General features: G+C 44.0%; 1 protein-coding gene across 1 annotated transcript in view; it reads left to right on the forward strand.

Moving 5' to 3' along the window:
* Positions 1 to 4808: 4808 nt before the first annotated feature.
* The window catches only part of cdc42bpab (CDC42 binding protein kinase alpha (DMPK-like) b), a 71808-nt gene continuing 57091 nt past the window's right edge, over positions 4809 to 19525 (forward strand). The window contains 1 exon segment of the mRNA XM_076083552.1: positions 4809 to 6149. Coding sequence (XP_075939667.1) covers positions 5972 to 6149 — 178 coding nt within the window. The 5' untranslated portion in view covers positions 4809 to 5971.

The following is a 19525-nucleotide window of genomic DNA, read 5'->3' on the forward strand; positions in this document are numbered from 1 at the left end:
TGCCATCAGTATTGTGGGTGTAACTTCACCATAGTTCCACTAAAAACTATGCCTGTGTTGCATTTGATGTCAGAATGAGGATCTAAAAATCCGCTCTTTATGGCGTAAATAAATAGTCATTAAGATTCATCTGGATTGTGGGAAATCAGACAATCAAATCACCATTTATTTGTACACTTTATGTATTTACATACTTGCTCAACTGTATTTTTGAAAGCCAAATGCACCACAAAGTTCAAATCATGATTGTTCATAATGCTCTTTCTGGGAATTCACTGCCCCAAAAGAGAAAAGGAGAACACTATTTGGCAGGATTTATTGTTATTGTCATGATACAATGATCAACAAAATATAACTGACTACAAACATGATTATTAATCTCAACAACCCATCTGTCGGATTACCCAAATTCACTTCTGTGTCCATTCAATTTAGTATAATCTGAATAGTGTTGGTAATTTATGAGCAGTCATAGCTGGTTATTTCTCCAAAGGTTTGTCTGAAGTGTGTTCTGTGCTGCTACACATGCGTCCCAGACAGACATCTCCTGACCCTGTGAACCTGAAGTGCCCTCTGTCTTCAGTAGCACCCTTGTCTACACACACACCTCACACTCTGACGTGTACATTCCACTGGACGATGTCAGTCTGGCAACAGTCTGTCACACAGTGGCCTTATCTCTGTCTGGGTGGCCGGAGAGCAATTTTTGTCCAGCAAAAAAGTGGACTGAAGATCGGGCAAAATAGCAGCAAGCGATTCCAGTCGGTTCATTTTTTGGCACATGTGTATAACAAGGGGGTCGAGGAGGAAGTGGTGCAGAGCTCTAAAAAGGGAGGAGGGGGGACCAGCGGATTAGATGTTTATTCCGAGCCCTGTCACCCATTCTTGGCCCTCTCGGGCAGATTAAAATTATTAGCCAAACAGACAGTTAATCCAGGGGGGCCGGCGGTGGATGTGGATTGGGGCAGGCTCTTCACAGGTTGGTGATTATCTGATTCCATTGCGAGGATTTGCCTTTGCCTTTTTTGTCACACAAACATTAGAAGAGGGGTGCTCTCGCTGGCTGCCCAGAAAGCCCGGCCTGTGGTTGTGTATTGGGCCGTGTTTGCTTAGAGATGTCAGACAGACTGAAGGGGCACACAGGAAGAGCAAATGACAGATGACTGCCAGACCTCCGCTCGCTCCAGCTATACTGCCTGCAGCTTACAAGCGAGACAAATTATGATCTGCTGTAGGCCTGGTACCGCACAACGCAACCCCCGTGTGTGCTACAATCACAGGATGCAGCGATGCTTCACAGTATGAAACAAATATCCAAATGTGTGTGTGCAAAGAGTTCAGACTAATGACTTCATTGCAGAGTTATGATCTTGGTGCTGTTGCATTTGTGTTTTAATTAACCAAGCACACCAAACGTTTTTCTCTTTTTGTGTGACTGAATGGACAAATGAAATTTGCAACAGCTATTTGCAATCGTGCATGTTGTATAATCCTTGGTCTCATCCATGATGGAAGCTTTTCACTAGCTTTTTTATAGGCAGGATCTGGGTTTTTCCAAATACTGATGAATGAAAAATGTTTCCTCTCATTGTTATTTTTTTTAAATGATCTAATTTGGTTATAAAGAAGTAGACCCCTGAATATGAACATCATCACAACACAGAGTCCAAGCCCTCAGCTGAGGTCCAAACTGCTCCACCGGATCGCCTGAAGTCAGAATCATCGGTGCAGACATGTAAATTCAGAGCACACTCATTGTCCAGTCCAGCCAAGGGCCAAGTCGAAGTTCCTGTTATAGGAGCCCTGCGTTATCCTCTCTCCCTCACATTACAACCCCTAATTCGGGAAATTAAGATGCCCTGTGTGTGATATTTCTCAGTCTTTCTTCCTTCCCATGCCAATCAAAGACAAGTTGCCCAGTTCAAAGCTCCATCTGATGCTCCCAGGTGCCATTTCTTTTCAATCAAAGGCCAACAAGCTTCCCACAATCAACAACTCAGGTGTTAATTAACATCCAGGCATTTGCATTCAAAAGCGGTCCAATTTATAGGTCATTCCCTTCCATTTGTGAAACATGGCATCCCCTTTGCTCGGCAGGGCTGCTGTTTGGAGAGGGCCCAGATTAAACTCTACTTGAGACAAATATTACCGGGAGCCCCCGAGAGCTGGCTTCAGTTTGGTTGTTTGTACATTAGACATCAGCATCTCGTGCGGCGTCTCCCTGGCAACAAGGCGGGGCTGCGCCAAAGAGTCAATATTGAACTTGTGTTGGTGGTCAGCGCAAATTCCTCATTATTCACGTGGCTGCTTTGTCACCGACTTCCTGATCTGCTATTGCCTCCTTTATCTCAATATCAAATATTTGGGGACATGAACCAGCGCTCTAGTTTGCACCTTAATGGCTCGCACAGACCCCCTCTTATTTCCCCCGCAGCTGCAGACGTCATAAAGACGCACTCCGAGTCTGGATCCATCCATCGAGCCGGCAGCCAATAATCATCGAGCAGTCTGTCAGAGGGGAAAGCGCTAGACCTGTGCAGGGACAATACAAGTATTGCTCAATGGCCTCCACAGCTAGACAGAGTACAGGGCATCTAATTGCATTTCACACAGCTGATGGCGGACAATCAGCGCAGAGACGGAGGGTTTAGCGCAGACGTAGCCAAATAGAATCAGACGTGATTAGATAGGACTAACAATTAATATTTAGCATTAACTTTTAATTAATCGACATAGGCGAGACTTTTAGTGTGCAGGATACTGATAATGAACCGGATCCAACCAATAAAATAAGTTTAAAAAAATGACATCTAGATATTTAGGTTCTGGTGGATGATATGTCTGTATAAGTTCTGCATAAATCCACAAAATAAACGAAAATATAGTCTGTTAATATTAGAAATTGATCAATAGCTACGCGCAAAAGGAAAAAACGACCCTAAAACGCACACAATAAAACATGTATAGTAAATACCAGAGAGTAAATGCCCCCCCCCCCCCTCGTTTAACAGCTGCATGGAGGCTGTTTCAACAGCAGAGGGCGCTCTAGTGACGCTATACGCAGCTTTAAAGGGAACATCCACCCTAAACACTCTGTTTGCGTTGTGTAATTTGGGACAGTGAAGGAACGATTTAAAAAAGGTTCTTCTCAAACCGGAAACTACACTCAATACGTCACCCGTTCACATAATTTCTCTACTGCACTTTTGAATTATGCACCTGAACTCCACTATAACTGCATGTACTGTAATGATCTATGTTATCGTCTACTTTTTAAACATTCTATTTTGATTGTTTTTATCTCCTTTTTTTTTATTGTTATTCATTCATTTATTCACCTTATTTATAATACATTTTAAAGACATAATAAATAAATAACATCTATATGTATAATATGACTGGAGATGTTGCAAATTGTTTTATTATTATTATTATTATCTGGCTCCCTGCTTTCAGTCAGAATAGGCTATTATCTCAGTAAAGTCCCCATATATGTTTAAAGTGTGCAGTGTTGTCTCCAAACCATTAATTCATTATATTTCAAATTCATTTGAATGTATTTTAAATGTATTGTTGTTGTAGTTGTAGGTTACTCAAAAGGAAACTTAAAGATAAATGTAATAATGATGAAAAATCTAATTTCTTCATTCTGCCTGGCACTACAGAGGCCTGCAGCAAGAATCCATTTAAACCGTTTCTGAAATTCAGAAGTGTTTTATGTTATGTTGGCATGTTTGCTGGTGTGTGACACTATGCTTCTATGCCAGTCTACAGCCTACAGGAACACAGGGTCATCAGAAAACACAACTCAAAGCTACACAAGCTTGTTTATATAAAGAGAGTTTTTAAGCTTCTCTCGCAGTGAGAACAGTTCAAGGGGCAGAGGATCAGCTGGACTAACGAGACACACCTTGAGAGATGGGAGGGGCAGTCAGAAGTATGAGAGATGCAATAATAATTTCCTCATTTTCAAATGAAATGAAATTGGGAACACAAGCCACCGTCACTGCCTGTGGAGACCACACATAATTATCAAAGTTACCATTTCTGATGCCATGTTGGCCTGAAAAGTGCACGTAGATGCAAAGCTATACTGATATATAAACACACACACACACACACACACACACACACACACACACACACACACACACACAAAGTGTGACTACTGTCTGAAGGTTGTTTGAATGTGTCCCACTGCAACAGCTATCAGGTCTCAGCACAGGTTGCATTAATGATGCAGACTACACCATTGCATAGGTTTAATTAAAGGGACAGCACTCACTGTTGTCCCAGTTCTGCAGAAAATGTGTCCTCTCCGCACCACGTCACCAGCAGACTGACAGACAGCCCGCAGTTTCCATTCACAACATTGACAGCGCCCCCCCCCCCCCGATCACCCCTCCCGCACAGCAGATGCTGTGACGGGCGCCATGATGATGATCTGGGATTTTGCCTGCAGCAGCAACCAGAGATGCTATAATGGTGGGAAGATATGCTGCCAGCTCTAAAGGAAAAGGAGGCGTTCAAGGAATGGCGCGTCAAAGATGGCCGCTTGAAGATTCAGCGCTTTACGCATGCGTGAAAGTTGAAAATGTACGGTATATAAAACACGGCGGTCTCGAAACGTATGGCGTTGCAGCTAAGACATTATATATTGAGTAAGGAAGAGGTTAAGTATTTTGAGAAGGTTCTTACGTTTTGTTTTCAATGTGTACATGTAGTGTCGCGAGCTAAGCGTCCATTTGTAACTCATTCATATTTTACAACCGAGCTCTACTTCCCACAATCCAGTGCGACGTAGCGGACAGAGCTGTCTACTCGGCTGTCTTTCCCCGTCGAAAGTCTCTGGCAGCAGGCTGCTGGTAGCTTGACTGTGCAAAGACGACAAGAAGCGAAGCGACCGACCGGCGGGGGAGGCAGGCAAGGCAAAGCAAAGCAAAGGAAAGGAAAGGAAAGGAGAGGACGGGGGTAATTTAGGCTGAGTCCCGTATTCGGAATAAGCAAGACTAGACTACAGTTTTGCTCTTGACGTGAAACGAGCTCCTCTGTAACCTTCAAAAAAGGGACCTGGATTTTTGACGGCTAACTTATTGTTGGGCTGTCGGAACTCTTGAGCTAATCGTTGTGTTTGAACTGTGAAGGAACTAAAGAGACATTTGGTTTTCTGGACGAAGAATGGGATTTAAAGAACATATCTGCCAGCACTGAGTTGTGAAAACAAGGGAATATTTTCCAGTTGGATGGGAAATAACCAATACTGTCGAAAGGGGACACATTCAGTGAAACGGCGTTAACACTGTGCGTATTGTTTGTCAACTCACGGGGAAAAGGGGCAACGATGGCATTTAGGAACGGGGAAAAGTAACGTTAACGTTAGCTCGCTGGCTAGCTACAGGGCTAACCTAGCAGCCTGCTAACTAAGCCTGTGTCGCCCTTCCATTCCTGGAGCAGAGGAGGGGCGCTGGGGCTTTGTAGCATTGCAGATCTGCCCTGCATTTTTTTGGGGGTTGCTGCAAGAATGGAGAATCCCAAATATCTGCCACAACAACTCAGGGGGATCTGTTGAACCGCCTCGACTCCATTTATTCTCCATTTCTCACACAGAAGACCAGAAAACTGCCAGCCTACGTTGGGATTTCATCGAAATCAGCCGGCCCGGGGCAGCCAGGGTCTGTGATTGTAATAAACTACTTCTTTTCCTAAATGCCCTGTGGGGATACGCATTACTAAATGGGGAAGTGCTAAGCGTCTTAGTTACTGGGTCTTCTCGAGGGTGATCATGAATTGGGCGATTTTGACGCGGATTTATCCCCCGGCTCGTCCTCAACTTAAAGTTTTATAATTGTCGAGACATTCAAGGTGACAGAACTTCTCTACAGGCCCTGTGTGCTAACTAACAGGCCGAGGAGGTGCTCGCTCATTTCCCCTCCATCACCATCACTTCAAAAACCAGCAAGCCGGAATAATCATGTCGGGAGAGGTGCGTTTGAAGAAGCTGGAGAAGCTGATCCTGGACGGGCCAGCCCAGTCTAACGGCCAGTGTCTGAGTGTGGAGACGCTCCTGGACATCCTGGTCTGCCTCTACGACGAGTGCAACAACTCCCCAATCAGAAGAGAGAAGAATATCCTGGAGTTTTTGGAATGGGGTGAGCAAGTCTATTTCTTTTATTTCGTCTTGTTTGACCGGTGATCAGCCTCCCTGTCTTTATTATTTTTGTTGTTCTGGTCAGATGATAGGCTGATCGTGTTGGTGGTGCAGTGGCCCTCCCTTCCCCATCACATTCCTTTTATAGTAGTAGTGAGGCTCAGCTGGCCTGCTCTCTCCTCCCTCAAACTAAAAACAAGGCCACTTTATTCTTGTGTTTTTGCAAATGAAACACACAAGACAGCATGTTGAAGTGGCAAGAAACACATTAATCAGCCTCTCTGTCAGTGCACCTAACCCTCTTTGGTTCACTTTTTGTTTTCACAGCCACTTCACATGCCATATTGGTTTCCTTTTTTTATGGGAGTGTGTATGTGAAGGTTTGTTGATAACTAACATAGCTGTCTGTCAGACATACTTTGTCATAATCAGGTAAAGATCCGTGTTTTGTTTCCAGCGCAGCAGCATAGAGATCACATACCCAGAATGTTTTGAATAGTTTTTTAAAACTTTCCCCACTCCCCTGGTTAAAGCAGAGTCAGAGAAAACAACACGCAGGAGGACCCCCCCCCCCCCCCTCCCCCTATTTATTTATTTATTTATTTATTATCTGGCGCAGAGGCCCAGCTAGCTGCCGGAGCACGCCTGGCTGGCCTGCATGTCTCTTAAAGCCCTGAAAGTCGTGCTGCAGCGGTCTGAGGCCGTGCAGGAGCAAATCATCGCCCCTGAAACGAGACACATTTATGATTCAGCCGGCAACACAAGTATCTGGAAAGAAGGGCCGTTTGGCACATTTGCTGGCATCTTGTATTGTTTATTTATCTATTTCTGAAATGACAATGTTAAACAGGCAGCAGTTTGGCCCACTGTAGAGAGGCAGACAAACAGGATGGCAGTTAAATCAGTCAAATGGTGGTTAAGTTTGGCTGCGGCTGCTTAGTTGGTTTACCCCACCAGCCACCATCTGGACAACCTATTCTGTGCTAAAGATGGAGCTCCGTTGGCTAGTAAACACTGGAAGTGGCTGGAATTTTGTGATTTTGTTGTTGTTATTATTGTGTATCTGAAGAGGTACTTTCCTGCCTGCCTAAAAGCCATTTTATCAAACTGTGTTTAGTCATTACACATCATGTGTTGCTTCCTTTAGAGCATCCCCCCCCCCCCCCCCCCCCCCCAACCGACCTGCTGCATCGAGCTGGCCTTGCAGCAGTGCCGGCATGCCCTGGCCTTTAAGGAAAGGTGCTGTGGGCTTTGGGGGTGCCAAGTGGTGACTTCACCCTGACATTTCCCCGTGTCGACACTAGACACTCGGCCAGACGCGGCACACAGCGTGCAGATGTGCCCGAGCTGTCGCAGTCCTGTCGAGGTCCCATGTCGTTGCTTGTTATGGTGGTTCACTTCAGAGGGATTTGAATGAGACTCCTCCAGCTTCCTCAGTTAGTATCAATTAATTTAATTGAGTTGCAGAGTTTGTTCCCAAGAGGGCAATGAAGCTGAAAGTACTCAACAAAAATGATTTGATTGTCCTAATCAGGTGGCGCTGATGGAAAGGCCTTGTTGTCTTCTTCCAAAAGAGTCCTGTACTTCTATAGAGGAGTTATCACTACAAACACGAGAGACAAGGCGACAAACAGTTAAATAAATGGTCTTTGCTATGCTGTGCTCTTAGTTTTACTTTATAAAACTGTACCCACTCCTAACATTAGCAGACACAGCCATCAAAACAGGAAATGCAGCGGACCTCCACTACTCACAACTGAGGGAAACCCTGCCCAAACAGATGGACCATGATGCTTCACTCGCCTCCCTTTACCATGACTGCACATATTGCTCTCTGTAACAAAATTAAAGATGGCTATCAGACACGTGTTGTGGCTCCTGGTGGAGGTACCCAGCGAGACATAGCGAGATCCTCTGATGTCTCCGCTGTGGTGTCGGTGATCTAGTGTTTTAGAAGTGTCACCATTAGTGTTGGCTGTCTTTGACTTTCAACTGTTTGTCCAAATCAAATGTAGAGGGTGTCATCAAGATGGATGAACTCAAAGAGGATGATGTGTTCTAAGTTAACTGAACAGACATTTAGGTACATTTGCTAATGCACTTTCTTGCCGAGAGTTAGATGAGAACATAGATGGCACGTTCATATCTGCTGTTGCTTTATGTGATGCATCCACTTATCAACATGTAATCAACAGCAAAGAGCTAAACTAATCTATTTTGAAACATTCGTTGCATTCGTGATATTTAGATCTCGCTGTTGCGGTCAGAGCCTGAACCAGATGACGCTGCCTGTGTGTAACTATCTGTTAACTGATAACACTTCAAATTAAAATTCTGTATTAAGTATTGGATAAAACAGGAACTCCGTTCAGTTACTTTAATGAAGCTTTTATCCTTTTGTCACATTTTTATTATTGAGCTGATGTATAACTGCATAGTATCTTAATCACTGACAATATATGATTACTAACCATATCTCCAGCTGCAACAGCCTGCAACCACTTTAAAGATAGTGGTGAGCCCTGATTATCTAATCATTATATCAGTAGGACAAAATTATCTTACAATGATATCAGTTATTGCAATATATCCTCCAACAAAAGTAGTTATTGTGACAGGTCCTGGTGAAATTACTTTGTTTTTTGCATTGAGATAAATCACGTCCTCTGTGGTGAAGCCATCAACGGAAATATGCTCTTGATTTGTCTGTCAAAAAACACGTGCAACGCTTTTTCTAGTGTTTTGTAGATTATCAGCTAAATGTTAGCTGAAGAAGTGATATAATGCCCCCCCCCCCAGAGCCAAAGTGCACATGACTGATTGAGGCCTACAATGAACAGATTGGATCAGACGGATAGCGTTAACACATACTCAAAACACAGTTTAATCTTACACACAGAAAAATGGTTCAAGATGGGCCTCGTGAAATCTAAGACCTCTTCAACTTGTGAGTGATTTGCGTTTGTCAGCCACTCTGCAGCTACAGTAAAGAAAAGAAAGCGTACCTGTGCACCTTTTTATTGAAACAGCCGGTTCTCCCTGAGAATGTACATGAGCCAGAGAAGAAGACAAACATTTGTATTGGGCTTTTCTTTCTTGTTTGGTGACCTCATTTCAGCTGAAATAGAGACCCCGGCATGACCTGCAGCCACAGGAGAAATGAAGAGGGGAAAGTACGCTGTATCCTGACTCCTCACATACTGTATATACCGCAGCAGCTTACTGTGTCCACCACCTGCACCAGCTCACACCTGCACTTGTCACATTCAACCCCAGCCAGCCAACTTATGTCAACACCTTCCTTGTTTGTAATGTCATCGGTTGTTTTTAATTGAATGAAGTTAATTACTGCAAAGAAAATCTGTATTTCTTGGTGTAGGTGTTTTGTGCTCTTCATGGATGCCTACAGTTTTCTAAATAGGAAAGGGTTTCTGTGGACTTGCATTCATTTGTCTTAGATATCTCATACTTTCTCCCATCATTCCCTGCTTTTTTTTTTTTTTTTTTTGTCCCGATCTCCGTCCCTGTTTTGGGAACCAGATTGCCGGGCAGCTGAATGAAAGCGCGCGGCCATGCCAGCCCACAGTTGGCAAACATGGGGGAGGACGCCGAGCCTTTTCTCAATCTAGACTCCATGTTAGCCTGCAGTGGCCAGCTGTTCAGCTGCAGCTGATGTGTGCTCCACCCTGCAAGGCTTTCATTGGCAGCATGCCTCACACACCACTCACAGAGGAGACGCACACACACACACTTATTATTGTGGCTCTGCTTAACCAGACTATCTCATAGTTCACAGACCGGAGTTCCTCCCTGTTATTCCCATCATTGCACAGACCAGAAGAGCTGCCACTACGCCTATAAGAATGTCATGGTTTTAAATTCTGTTTGGATGCCATTACACCCCACCAAGAACAAACCAGGCTGTATAAAAGGCTAGCACCGATTGCAGCTGCAGAAATACAGGGATCTTGCTGAGTTTGATAAGACCACTGCCATGTTTAGGGAGAGGTCAGCCAAGCAGGAAGTGTCCTCCAGTGCTTTTATTTTTGGCAAACTTACCTAGCTAGCTTGCAAAGGCACTTGACCAGTGGCAGCTGGGTCCCTCAGCCTCGTTCCCTGTCGCTCCGGGGAAGTTCAAGCTAACGTTACCTAGCTTACTAGCCAGCTATCCGTCCCCGGAACTGCGTCCGCTCCTTCTGGTGAGCGGCGATAACACTTTACGGCCCCGCTGACGTGTGTTGTCACCATGACAACTAACAACAATCACCATTTTCTTTTATATTAGTCAAATGACCACTGAAAACCGTTCAATGTCCCTTCTAGTCCTATTCTATTTCTATGATTGTGAAGCAGTGTTTTATTGAGTTGGGGTCACGGTTAGGACTTTAGATGATAATAAATCCATGAAGACATGAAGTAACTGAAATATGTGCTGATAAACTAGTTGTTCAGATAGAAAGTAATCCGGTATTTGACAGTCATAGTTTATAAATCACAACTCAAATGCGATCGATGCCAGGGAAATGCATGTTGGCATCGAAGATGAATCACTATCACTAATATCCCGAATGTCAATATTGGTGTGGGACTTGAAAATCCGGTTTGGGCCGGATTCTATCAGGACATCCTTTTTGCCCCTCAAGTTGTTCTGCCGTTTCCCGTCTGGCCGTCCGGTCGTTACGGCGGGGCCCAGAGAACAGGAAGGAACCACAAGGACTCAGTTAGCTGGTGCGGACCCCTACGGGAACATGATGTCATACCAGGAAGCGGGACAGCTGTATGGCATTGTGTCATTGTGTGCTCTGTGCTCGCTCGTTGGCCCAACAGTTTGGCGTTGTTGGGAAGGTGCAAGGTCACCAGCTTGTTTATTTCCTCGCTGGTGGTTTCCCCTCTCACATGCAGACAGTCTGCTCTCTTGAACACTCGGATGCTCCCTGAGTCTCACACACACAGACGCACACACACACAGCCTTTTCCATTGTCCAGAGTGGACTTGCAAACAATCATACATAGCAGAGGGGCCCATGTAGATCCTCTCCTGGTGTCCGCTGCTTCTCACCACAGTTTAGTGTCCCAAAGAGAGCAGTCCAGCAGCCACTGACACTTTTTAATGCTCGTTTAGTTTTTTGTCTCGACATTTCACTTCCTCTAAATGAACCCAGCAGTATTCCGAACAAGCCGGCCAAAAGAAGCAGACGAATATCAACAGAAGATCATATAAGGATACAGAAACATGGGTAGCTTTTTGAATTCTAATGAAATCAGTAGCATCCTCCTGCCTGGTGAACAGTCACTCTTCTTTCAAAGTCCATGTCTCAGATTATAGTGCATGCTTTCTGTTAACACTGATGACAACCAAGGTTATTTATTTCTTCTCAGACTTTGTAAAGCTCCCCATGCAGCTACAGAGGACAGAGGCTGGGTAGTACTCCACATGAAGAATACACCCACCTCCATGTGTAGAATCAGTGGCATCCTTTTTCCCACAATGCAAAAGGCAACTTCTATTCTAGGAAAATAAATGGCATTAAATAAAGTCACATTATAATATACTGGGGCTGCTGGCTAACCATGAGTTATTGTAGCTTTGAGCCGTCATTTCATTTGAGGTTATTGATAACTTTCCTCCTTATGGTGTATCCATAACTTACTGCAGTGAGTCCAAGTATGGCTGAGATTAGTCGGCTCTGATATGGGACCAATACTGACTTTAATATCTGGTATCTGTGGCAATGGGGACGACCTATTCAGTTGAATTCTGTTTATATACATCATACACTCTACTTTATATTTCTGTTTTAAGTTTTGAGTTTTATTGCTGCATTACAAACACTGAAAAAAACCTCTAATTAGTTTAGTATAAAGATTTGTTTTACGAAGTTGCTGGTGTACGATACAGTATTTTAATAATAAACAACTCAGTAAATTAATATCCATGCATTTATAAGTTACGTTTTTAGCATTTTGTTACATTTTTAACATTTTGTTAAATAAATAATAATAAAAAAAATTGGTATCAAGGACTGAAAAAGTGGGATCAGTGCACCCTTAGGTTGGTATCATTTTAAGTTGTCGCGGCACCACTGGGGAGGTGTAGGTATGTGATGGGATGCGGTCCATGCTCAGGTCTACCTGGAGCTGTACCGGAGTACCACACGTGATACTGTGGTACTCATTTTCAGCATCTGGGTGTTTTACGTGGCCTTTAAAACCACTTGAGTCCATCTGTCCGGGAGCTTTTGTAGGCAGAGAAATGCCTGCTGCTAATTGTGATGTGTCATCACAAAGTGGCAGGGGAAGGGTGGGCTTCCTGTCTTCATTTCCCAGAGGACACGCTAGTCATTAGCCCGCCTCTCAGGACCCTCGGGATCTGACTGCAAACGGCCTCTGCTCCTCCTCCCCCTTTCCTCTTTACTTCACCTTCACTTCCTCTCATCCTCCCATCTCCTCTCTCCACCCTGCAGTGCCCGTTAGCTGGGGTTCATCTGACCTCTGCTCAGCTGTCTGTCCAGTGTTTACGGACCAAATGAAAATGAACCTGCTCGGTTGGCTGCGTCGGCTCATTATAATGTTATGCTTCTTTTTTTCTCTACTGCAGCTTTCTTTCAAAACGAGTCCCTCGCTAGGTGGACCTATGTTAGCTTGAAGCTCAAAAAAGCATGCATTAGCACAAGTTGCGTCATCAATTCTGTCTCATTAGGAATCGGCATCAGATTTTGTAAACCGTCATCTGTATTGATGTTAATTTAACTGCTTTTACCCCAATTGTTGTTGAGTTTCATTTCTGGTAAATTCCAAGAGGCTTCAGCGCTACTTCTACCACTTTTCATCATTTGGCAAGTGTGTCGCTCTCCACACACTGAAGGAAATCTGTCGGTCTGCTCTTCCTGCCATGACTCTTCAGCTCAGAGGAGCAATTAGCAAGTCTTCCTCCTCGTATGCCAGCTCAGTCTGCACCGATCTCTCTCACACACACACACACACACACACACACGGACACCACAGACAGAGCAACATTGTTTTCTCACAAGATTTTTTTTATGTTGTGAAAGGGTGAATTTGGGAAAGCTGCTCGCCCCTCCACCGTTAAGCCAAAACGGCCCCGCAGCCAACTGGCGGAGGCGCTTGCCTGCATAGTTTAGTCTCTTCCCATACTCTCTGAATTGGGGGTGTATGTGGTCTCACTGAGCAAGATGGAAGTAAAAGCCAAGTCAATAAACGGCAGAAAAATTCAAAAAACACATTTCTCATTTCTTCATTCATAAAAACTGTATAGAATCCATAATAGTTCCAGCATCACATTAAAGGAATACTCTCATTGTATTACATAGATTGTAATTTTCAATAAGAATGGATCTAAATGTCTATCTCGCTCTTAACCAGGAACCCACAGATAATCATCACCGGACTCTGCAGCTCAACTCATCTATTCACTAATTATTTTGGTTTATTGTTATGATTCATGCTCATCGCTCTCGTTGCAGCGTTTCCAGCTGCAGCAGGCAGCTGTTCTCACTTTAAAAGAGTTTTAGAAACCCACTGGCCAGCACCAAACAGCACACACACACACACTAAGCAGCTAGCCGGTGAACATTAGCCGTTAGCAGCTAAAGAGAGTCAGGAGTTGGTGGAGATCAAACCGGAGCTTAAAGGAGAGGGAACATTGGACTTTGTTTGCCAGAAACCGGTCTCCAATTGTGTGTTGCTTCTTACCTGCTGGTTGTTTAAATAGGCAACTGTATGCTTACAAGGTCGCCAGCAGTATGAGAGGGATGGTTGTGATGTTTACACTTTGCTTGTCTAAAGTACTTCTCTGTACTCTGTGTAGATGGAGAAACCAGCCCGTGAGCAAAGCACCTTAAAAAAACCAATGTCAGTTTAAGTGTGCGCTGTATTTACAATATTTGTACTGCGTTACCTTCCAGTCACACAGCTCTTTCTGACCAGATCATCCATGCTCTGACTGGATATTCTTGGTGAGCCTTTCTTGTTGGTGTCTGAAATAGGTCCACAGCAGTACACTGGTTTGCTCCTGTGCTGGTATTCCTGTCTGCTCCAAACTCTCCTGTAGTGATACAGTATGGCGAAGTACCTCATACAAGCATACTTGGAAACATCAACACTGTCTCTTTAAACACTTATTATTAAACACTTGTTTATAGGCTTGAAAGGTGGCGCTGAAAAGTTTGTAGCTTTCTCCTTTTTAGAGAATTTCAGACATAATCAGCCCGGAGTTACAGGTTTCAAATGAGGACCACGAGTCACGTCGTATACAAAAAAAGAAGAAGAAAAGGTCCACAGGATGCAGTATAGTCCACCTCTCTACAGGGATCTTTGTTTTCATGATGACACAAAGTTTCTCTCTTCTGGTTCCTTGTCTCCTCTCCTCGCTTGTTTCTATCACAGGATGTTTCTCAGAGAGGCAGGTTGGCACGACACCCCAGCTGTGGTAGTACCAGGAGTCACCAGGGAATCCAATTCCCCCCCCGCTTTGTGTCTGCTTTAGACGTGTGCTTGCTGGGCATTTTAGCACGGACATTATGCCAATTCATGTAATTATTTCAGTTGTTTGGATGTACGGTTAATGTTGTTGCCATGGGGAATCTGCTCCTGCTTACTATCTCACTTCTGTTGTTGTGTCTGCATGTTCCCGTTAGCTTTAGCATGGCTCATACCAACCAGCCCGTCCTCCTAGGTCAGTACTGGTGTTCTGTTGATAGGGATGATGCTTACCTCCCTGCAACAGCTCTGCTTCCATCTGTTGTTGTGCCTTGGCTTTCTTTCACTAAGATCATTATCATACCTCTGCATCACCTTGAATGCATCCACTCTAGTGGTCCAACTAACGTCTATATATTTGTTACAAAACAGGTGCATATTTTAATTGTTAAAATATCTTATGACTGAGACGCAGAAGTCTGAAAAAGCAACTCCAACCTGTGTGTGTGTCTCAGGCCCCAGCCCTTCATAGCCTGTGGAATTTGGAGCAGAGGTGCAATGTTGGGGAGAGAGAGAGAGCAGCTGTTTAGATGAGGCCAGGTCTGCCTCTTTGTCTGTCCACTAGAGCCACCCGCCCCATTCTGTCTGTCAGCTAGCTCCTGGTATGTCTCTTGCTGTCACTGTTTTCTTCCATTCCCTATCTCCTCCACTCAGTCTTCATTGCTCGTGTGCACTGATAACACTGCACACACCTTGTTGGTTTCTTAGCCATCCTTGTCTCAATGTCGTCCCTCTCTCTTCCTCTCCTCTTTTCTGTCTCTTTCCCTCCTTCAGTTCCTCGGTTTGTTCTCCCCCCCCTGTCCTCCCCCCTCCCCTCCCTGCCTCTAGCAGCTCCTCCCTTGTTCCTGCTGTATCCCAGCTTTGCCTAGTGACAGAGAAGTGTGCGAGTGGGTGCGCCTATCGTGTGCGAGGGTGTACGTACTTGTCCTCTTTTTTTGGGGTTATTTTTGCATGCTATGTTTTGCGTTTGCGTGTGCAAAAAGAGACCCACGTGAAGAGACTGAGTCGATCAGACAGCGCGGTCAGTCCTGACAGAGCTGAGCTGCATCCTTAATAAAGCTCTACTGCTGTGCACACACACACACACACACACACACACACGCAGAGGCTTTGATCCTCTATCCGATGCTGTCATACTTGTAGAGGGACCTTCATGCCAAATGAAAAGGACAGGCATTTGCCCTTTTGAATTGGTTGAGGCTAAGTAAGGACTGCACACTAGCTGTCAGAACAGTGCTGCAGCAGCCTACAGGTTACACAAGCAGACAGAATATGTGGGCGAGCACCAAATTCGTCCCATCAATAGTGATGCACCGATGCAGCATTTAGATCGGATACAAGTATCCAGAATTTTTGGGTTCCCATGTTGTTTTGAGAGTTGTGATACAGCAATGGACGCATGCCAAGAGCAAAATGGGGGGGGGGGGCTTAGCCAAGGGTTAATTCTGCCTTTAACGTTAACAGAGAGACTTTCATACTCTTATCCCCCCCAACCTCTATCAGTGAAACCTCATGGGGAGAAATAGTTGAAATAGATTTGAGGAGCCCTCACTGTTGGCTCGGATCTGCTGAAGAACATATGTGCAGTCAGTTCATGTATCTGCTGTAGTCTGCCCTTGTTCCTCTGCCTCAGTGCTGCTCACAGCAGCTGACACCGATGGAGCATTGACCTTGGCTCGTGGTGCGGTGGCAAATTTGACGGTGACCCGATCTATTTTAAGGCCCATCTATGTCTACGCTGCTGCAGCGCGCATGTCTCTTGTACCCACTGTTCCGACCTCCCCGTCTGCACAGTGGAGACGCATGACTCAAGTAATGTTCGATGGGCTTGACAGAGCCGTTCATCCGTCTTCCACCTGAATGGCGTCCATATGACGCTGGTCGCTCTCACGTGCAACCGATCTGACTGTCCCCCCCCCCCCCCCCCCCCCGGTCCTTCAGCTGAGGTCCCTGTGTTGTCTCGCTGGATGCTGGGTGATCAAATGAAGCCCCTGTGCAGCGCCCGGCAATCTGTTCACACACTCACTCGTGAGTGTGTTTCCTCCTTAGCGTTGTTACGTTCTGATTTAGTGGTTTTGTGGTGTTGGTTTTGAAGGGGAAGAGAGTGAGTTTGTGACTGGTTATGTGCACAACTGAGAGAGAGCTTAATACCTGTTTGTGGGTGTTATGAAAGTACCTCTGCCCATTTGAGAGACTTGAATGTGGTTGGACCAGCCCACACCCCACTCTGCTGTCACTTTCCTCTCTACTGAGATGTCTCTGGTGGGGAAATCCTGTGGTCGCTCAATTGTCATCACTGTTATGCACATCTAGAGCGGCCTCACACGGCTTCCTTCCTGTGCTGAAGGTCACGATACAGACACAACAATTTGACACATTGCTGATGAGTAAACTTCATCACCCCCGAAATCCATTTTTCCCCCCTCAGGTGTTTTGACTAAGAATAATCCGTGCCACAGTAACTTCATTTATTTCGCTCCCTTCCTGTTCATCGATTGCTCAGATTGTGTAGTAGTGAACAGGGAGAGGGGTTGTTGGGATTCGGTTTAGAAAAGCTTTATTTCTTTGAACAGCAAATTTAAGATATTTCGTGTGCAACAAAGCAGTTGGACACACAAGCAGAGAGATGTGCACACACACTCATCTCCTTACCAATGATCTGTCACTAACAAACTGTGAACGTGAGTCATGTGCTGATAATGCTGATAGTGTTCTGTACTAGGTAATGATTACCTACCACATGCTCTATGGGATTGTATCACCCACTGCACAAAAAGAAGTGCAGCAATACATCAATAAAGGATTTAATATTGGTGCACAAGCAAGTGTGAATGTTTGCAGATTACAGCAGATAAGTCCCACCCCCTTAGTTACTATTGCTACGCCTGTCAAGCTTTCACAGTCATTTTTGGAAAGATCCATAATTTATTATAGTTGGCTCCATAATTTCTCTGGCCAACTTGTTTTGAAACTGTAAAAGGGTTATTAAATATAGAAACGCTCTCCGTTGACTTTGTACTGTGTGAAGGTGCCTCTGGATGGAGGCGCTTCCTTCATTGTTTATCATTTTAGACATTTCTCTTTTTTATGTGCACACCATAGTATCTATATTTCTGTGTGAGGACTAGGGGTGCAACGGATCATGAACCTCACGGTTCAGATCGTATCAAGGATTGGATCACAGATCGGATCAGAACAAAAGAAGAAAAAGGAACAAATATAACTTTTAGAGATCCCTGGTCACGTTTTTTTGCGATACTAATTGCCGATCATTTGTGATCCATATTGGCAGATACAGATCTTTGTTGTTTGATTATACAGTTTGTCTACACTGCTCCAGATTATTATTTTTGCCACCTTCACAAAAATCATTTCAACTGCTTTGAAGTCTGTAAACCAGGGGTGTCAAACATACTATCTCATAATTTTGACTTTCTATCTCATAACTTCGGAAAAAAAAAAAAAACTTAATAATAACTTAAAGTTAGACTTGATAATAAAAATATCCCCATAGTCGAAATTATGAGATAGAAAGTCGAAGTTATGAGATACTTAAACACAGTCACAGAAGCAGCTCTTTGGCTGGTTACTGTACACTTGGAATGGAAATGTATTGTGAGTACATTGAAGACTACTTTAAACGTGTCTTTAAAACACATGAAATACTTCACGTGGGATTGTGCAAACACACCCTTGAAAGGATTTTAAGCATTGAACAAAGTTATTGTAATAACTTGTTTGATATTTGTCTTTGCTAGTTTCTTTAATAGTTTGATCTTTGATAGAGTAATGTGGGTTTATTAACCCTAAATTAAAAGGATTTAAATTATAACAGAAATGTGCTTAAATATATTTTTACATTTATATAACTGCATGTACAATATTTTTACACTTGAATAAACAATAATCAAATGCAGAGACAGTTATTTACCAATATGTTAGGAGTAGTTACAGTTATACAGTCTTACATTTACAACCAGCCCTTTGAGGGAAACCATGATGCTGATGTGGCCCGGAGTGAAGATGAGTTTGACACCCCTGCTGTAAACCATCAGAAATTCTGAATGTTATGCTTTTATTTTTTCTTAATTAAACACACAAGAAAATAAAAGTTTGTTTTTATGGATTAAAACAAATCTTATCATTAGTAGTTTTAATGATGTATTATAATCTGTTTAGAGCTAGTGTAAACAAGTCATAATTCATCTCTAATATCTATTTATGTTGTTTGAAAACATCTCCTTCAAACAACTGGATTTATTCAAGTTTCTCACCAACACTACATTTTACAGATTACATGTGAACACATCATGATAACGTTATAATTCGCCCAGTACTCATTTTCACTGAGCAGAGCCTGAACGCATCATAATTTAAGTGAACAGAACCTTCGTCCTCCTGTCAGTTTAAACTCTGATTGGTTGTTTGGTTGTTCAGTGTAACTTTATCAGATCGCTGACTAGAAGAGCATGAATGCTGATGTCCTGATCGCATATTTAACTGAACATCGTGTGATAACGATCGTCAGTAGAACTTTATTTCACACTGATTACACCACTAGTGAGGACTAAACTAAATTTGGACCTGAAAACAGTTTTTTCCTCCAGCAGTTTCTACAGGTTGGATGGCGCACCTTGAGTGAAGCTCTGTTATACATGTGTACTCCTCCCCACATTCAGTAATAAAGTGGCTTGGTTCTACTAAACATCGTGTCCACACGTCGGTGGGAGCGGAGGAAGTGCAGCCTGTGGTGTATCAGCCTGCAGAGAGAGTGGGTTAGCGCCATCATCTCGATGTCTCGCGTCCTCGTCAAAACACGGGCCCGTCCCGCTGCAGCCTCCCACGCTGACTCAATCTGCTTATCGCTGAGGTCATTAG

This window comes from Anarhichas minor, unplaced genomic scaffold (assembly GCF_050575085.1).
Source record: "Anarhichas minor isolate MPS153535 unplaced genomic scaffold, ASM5057508v1 ptg000136l, whole genome shotgun sequence".
NCBI lineage: Eukaryota > Metazoa > Chordata > Actinopteri > Perciformes > Anarhichadidae > Anarhichas > Anarhichas minor.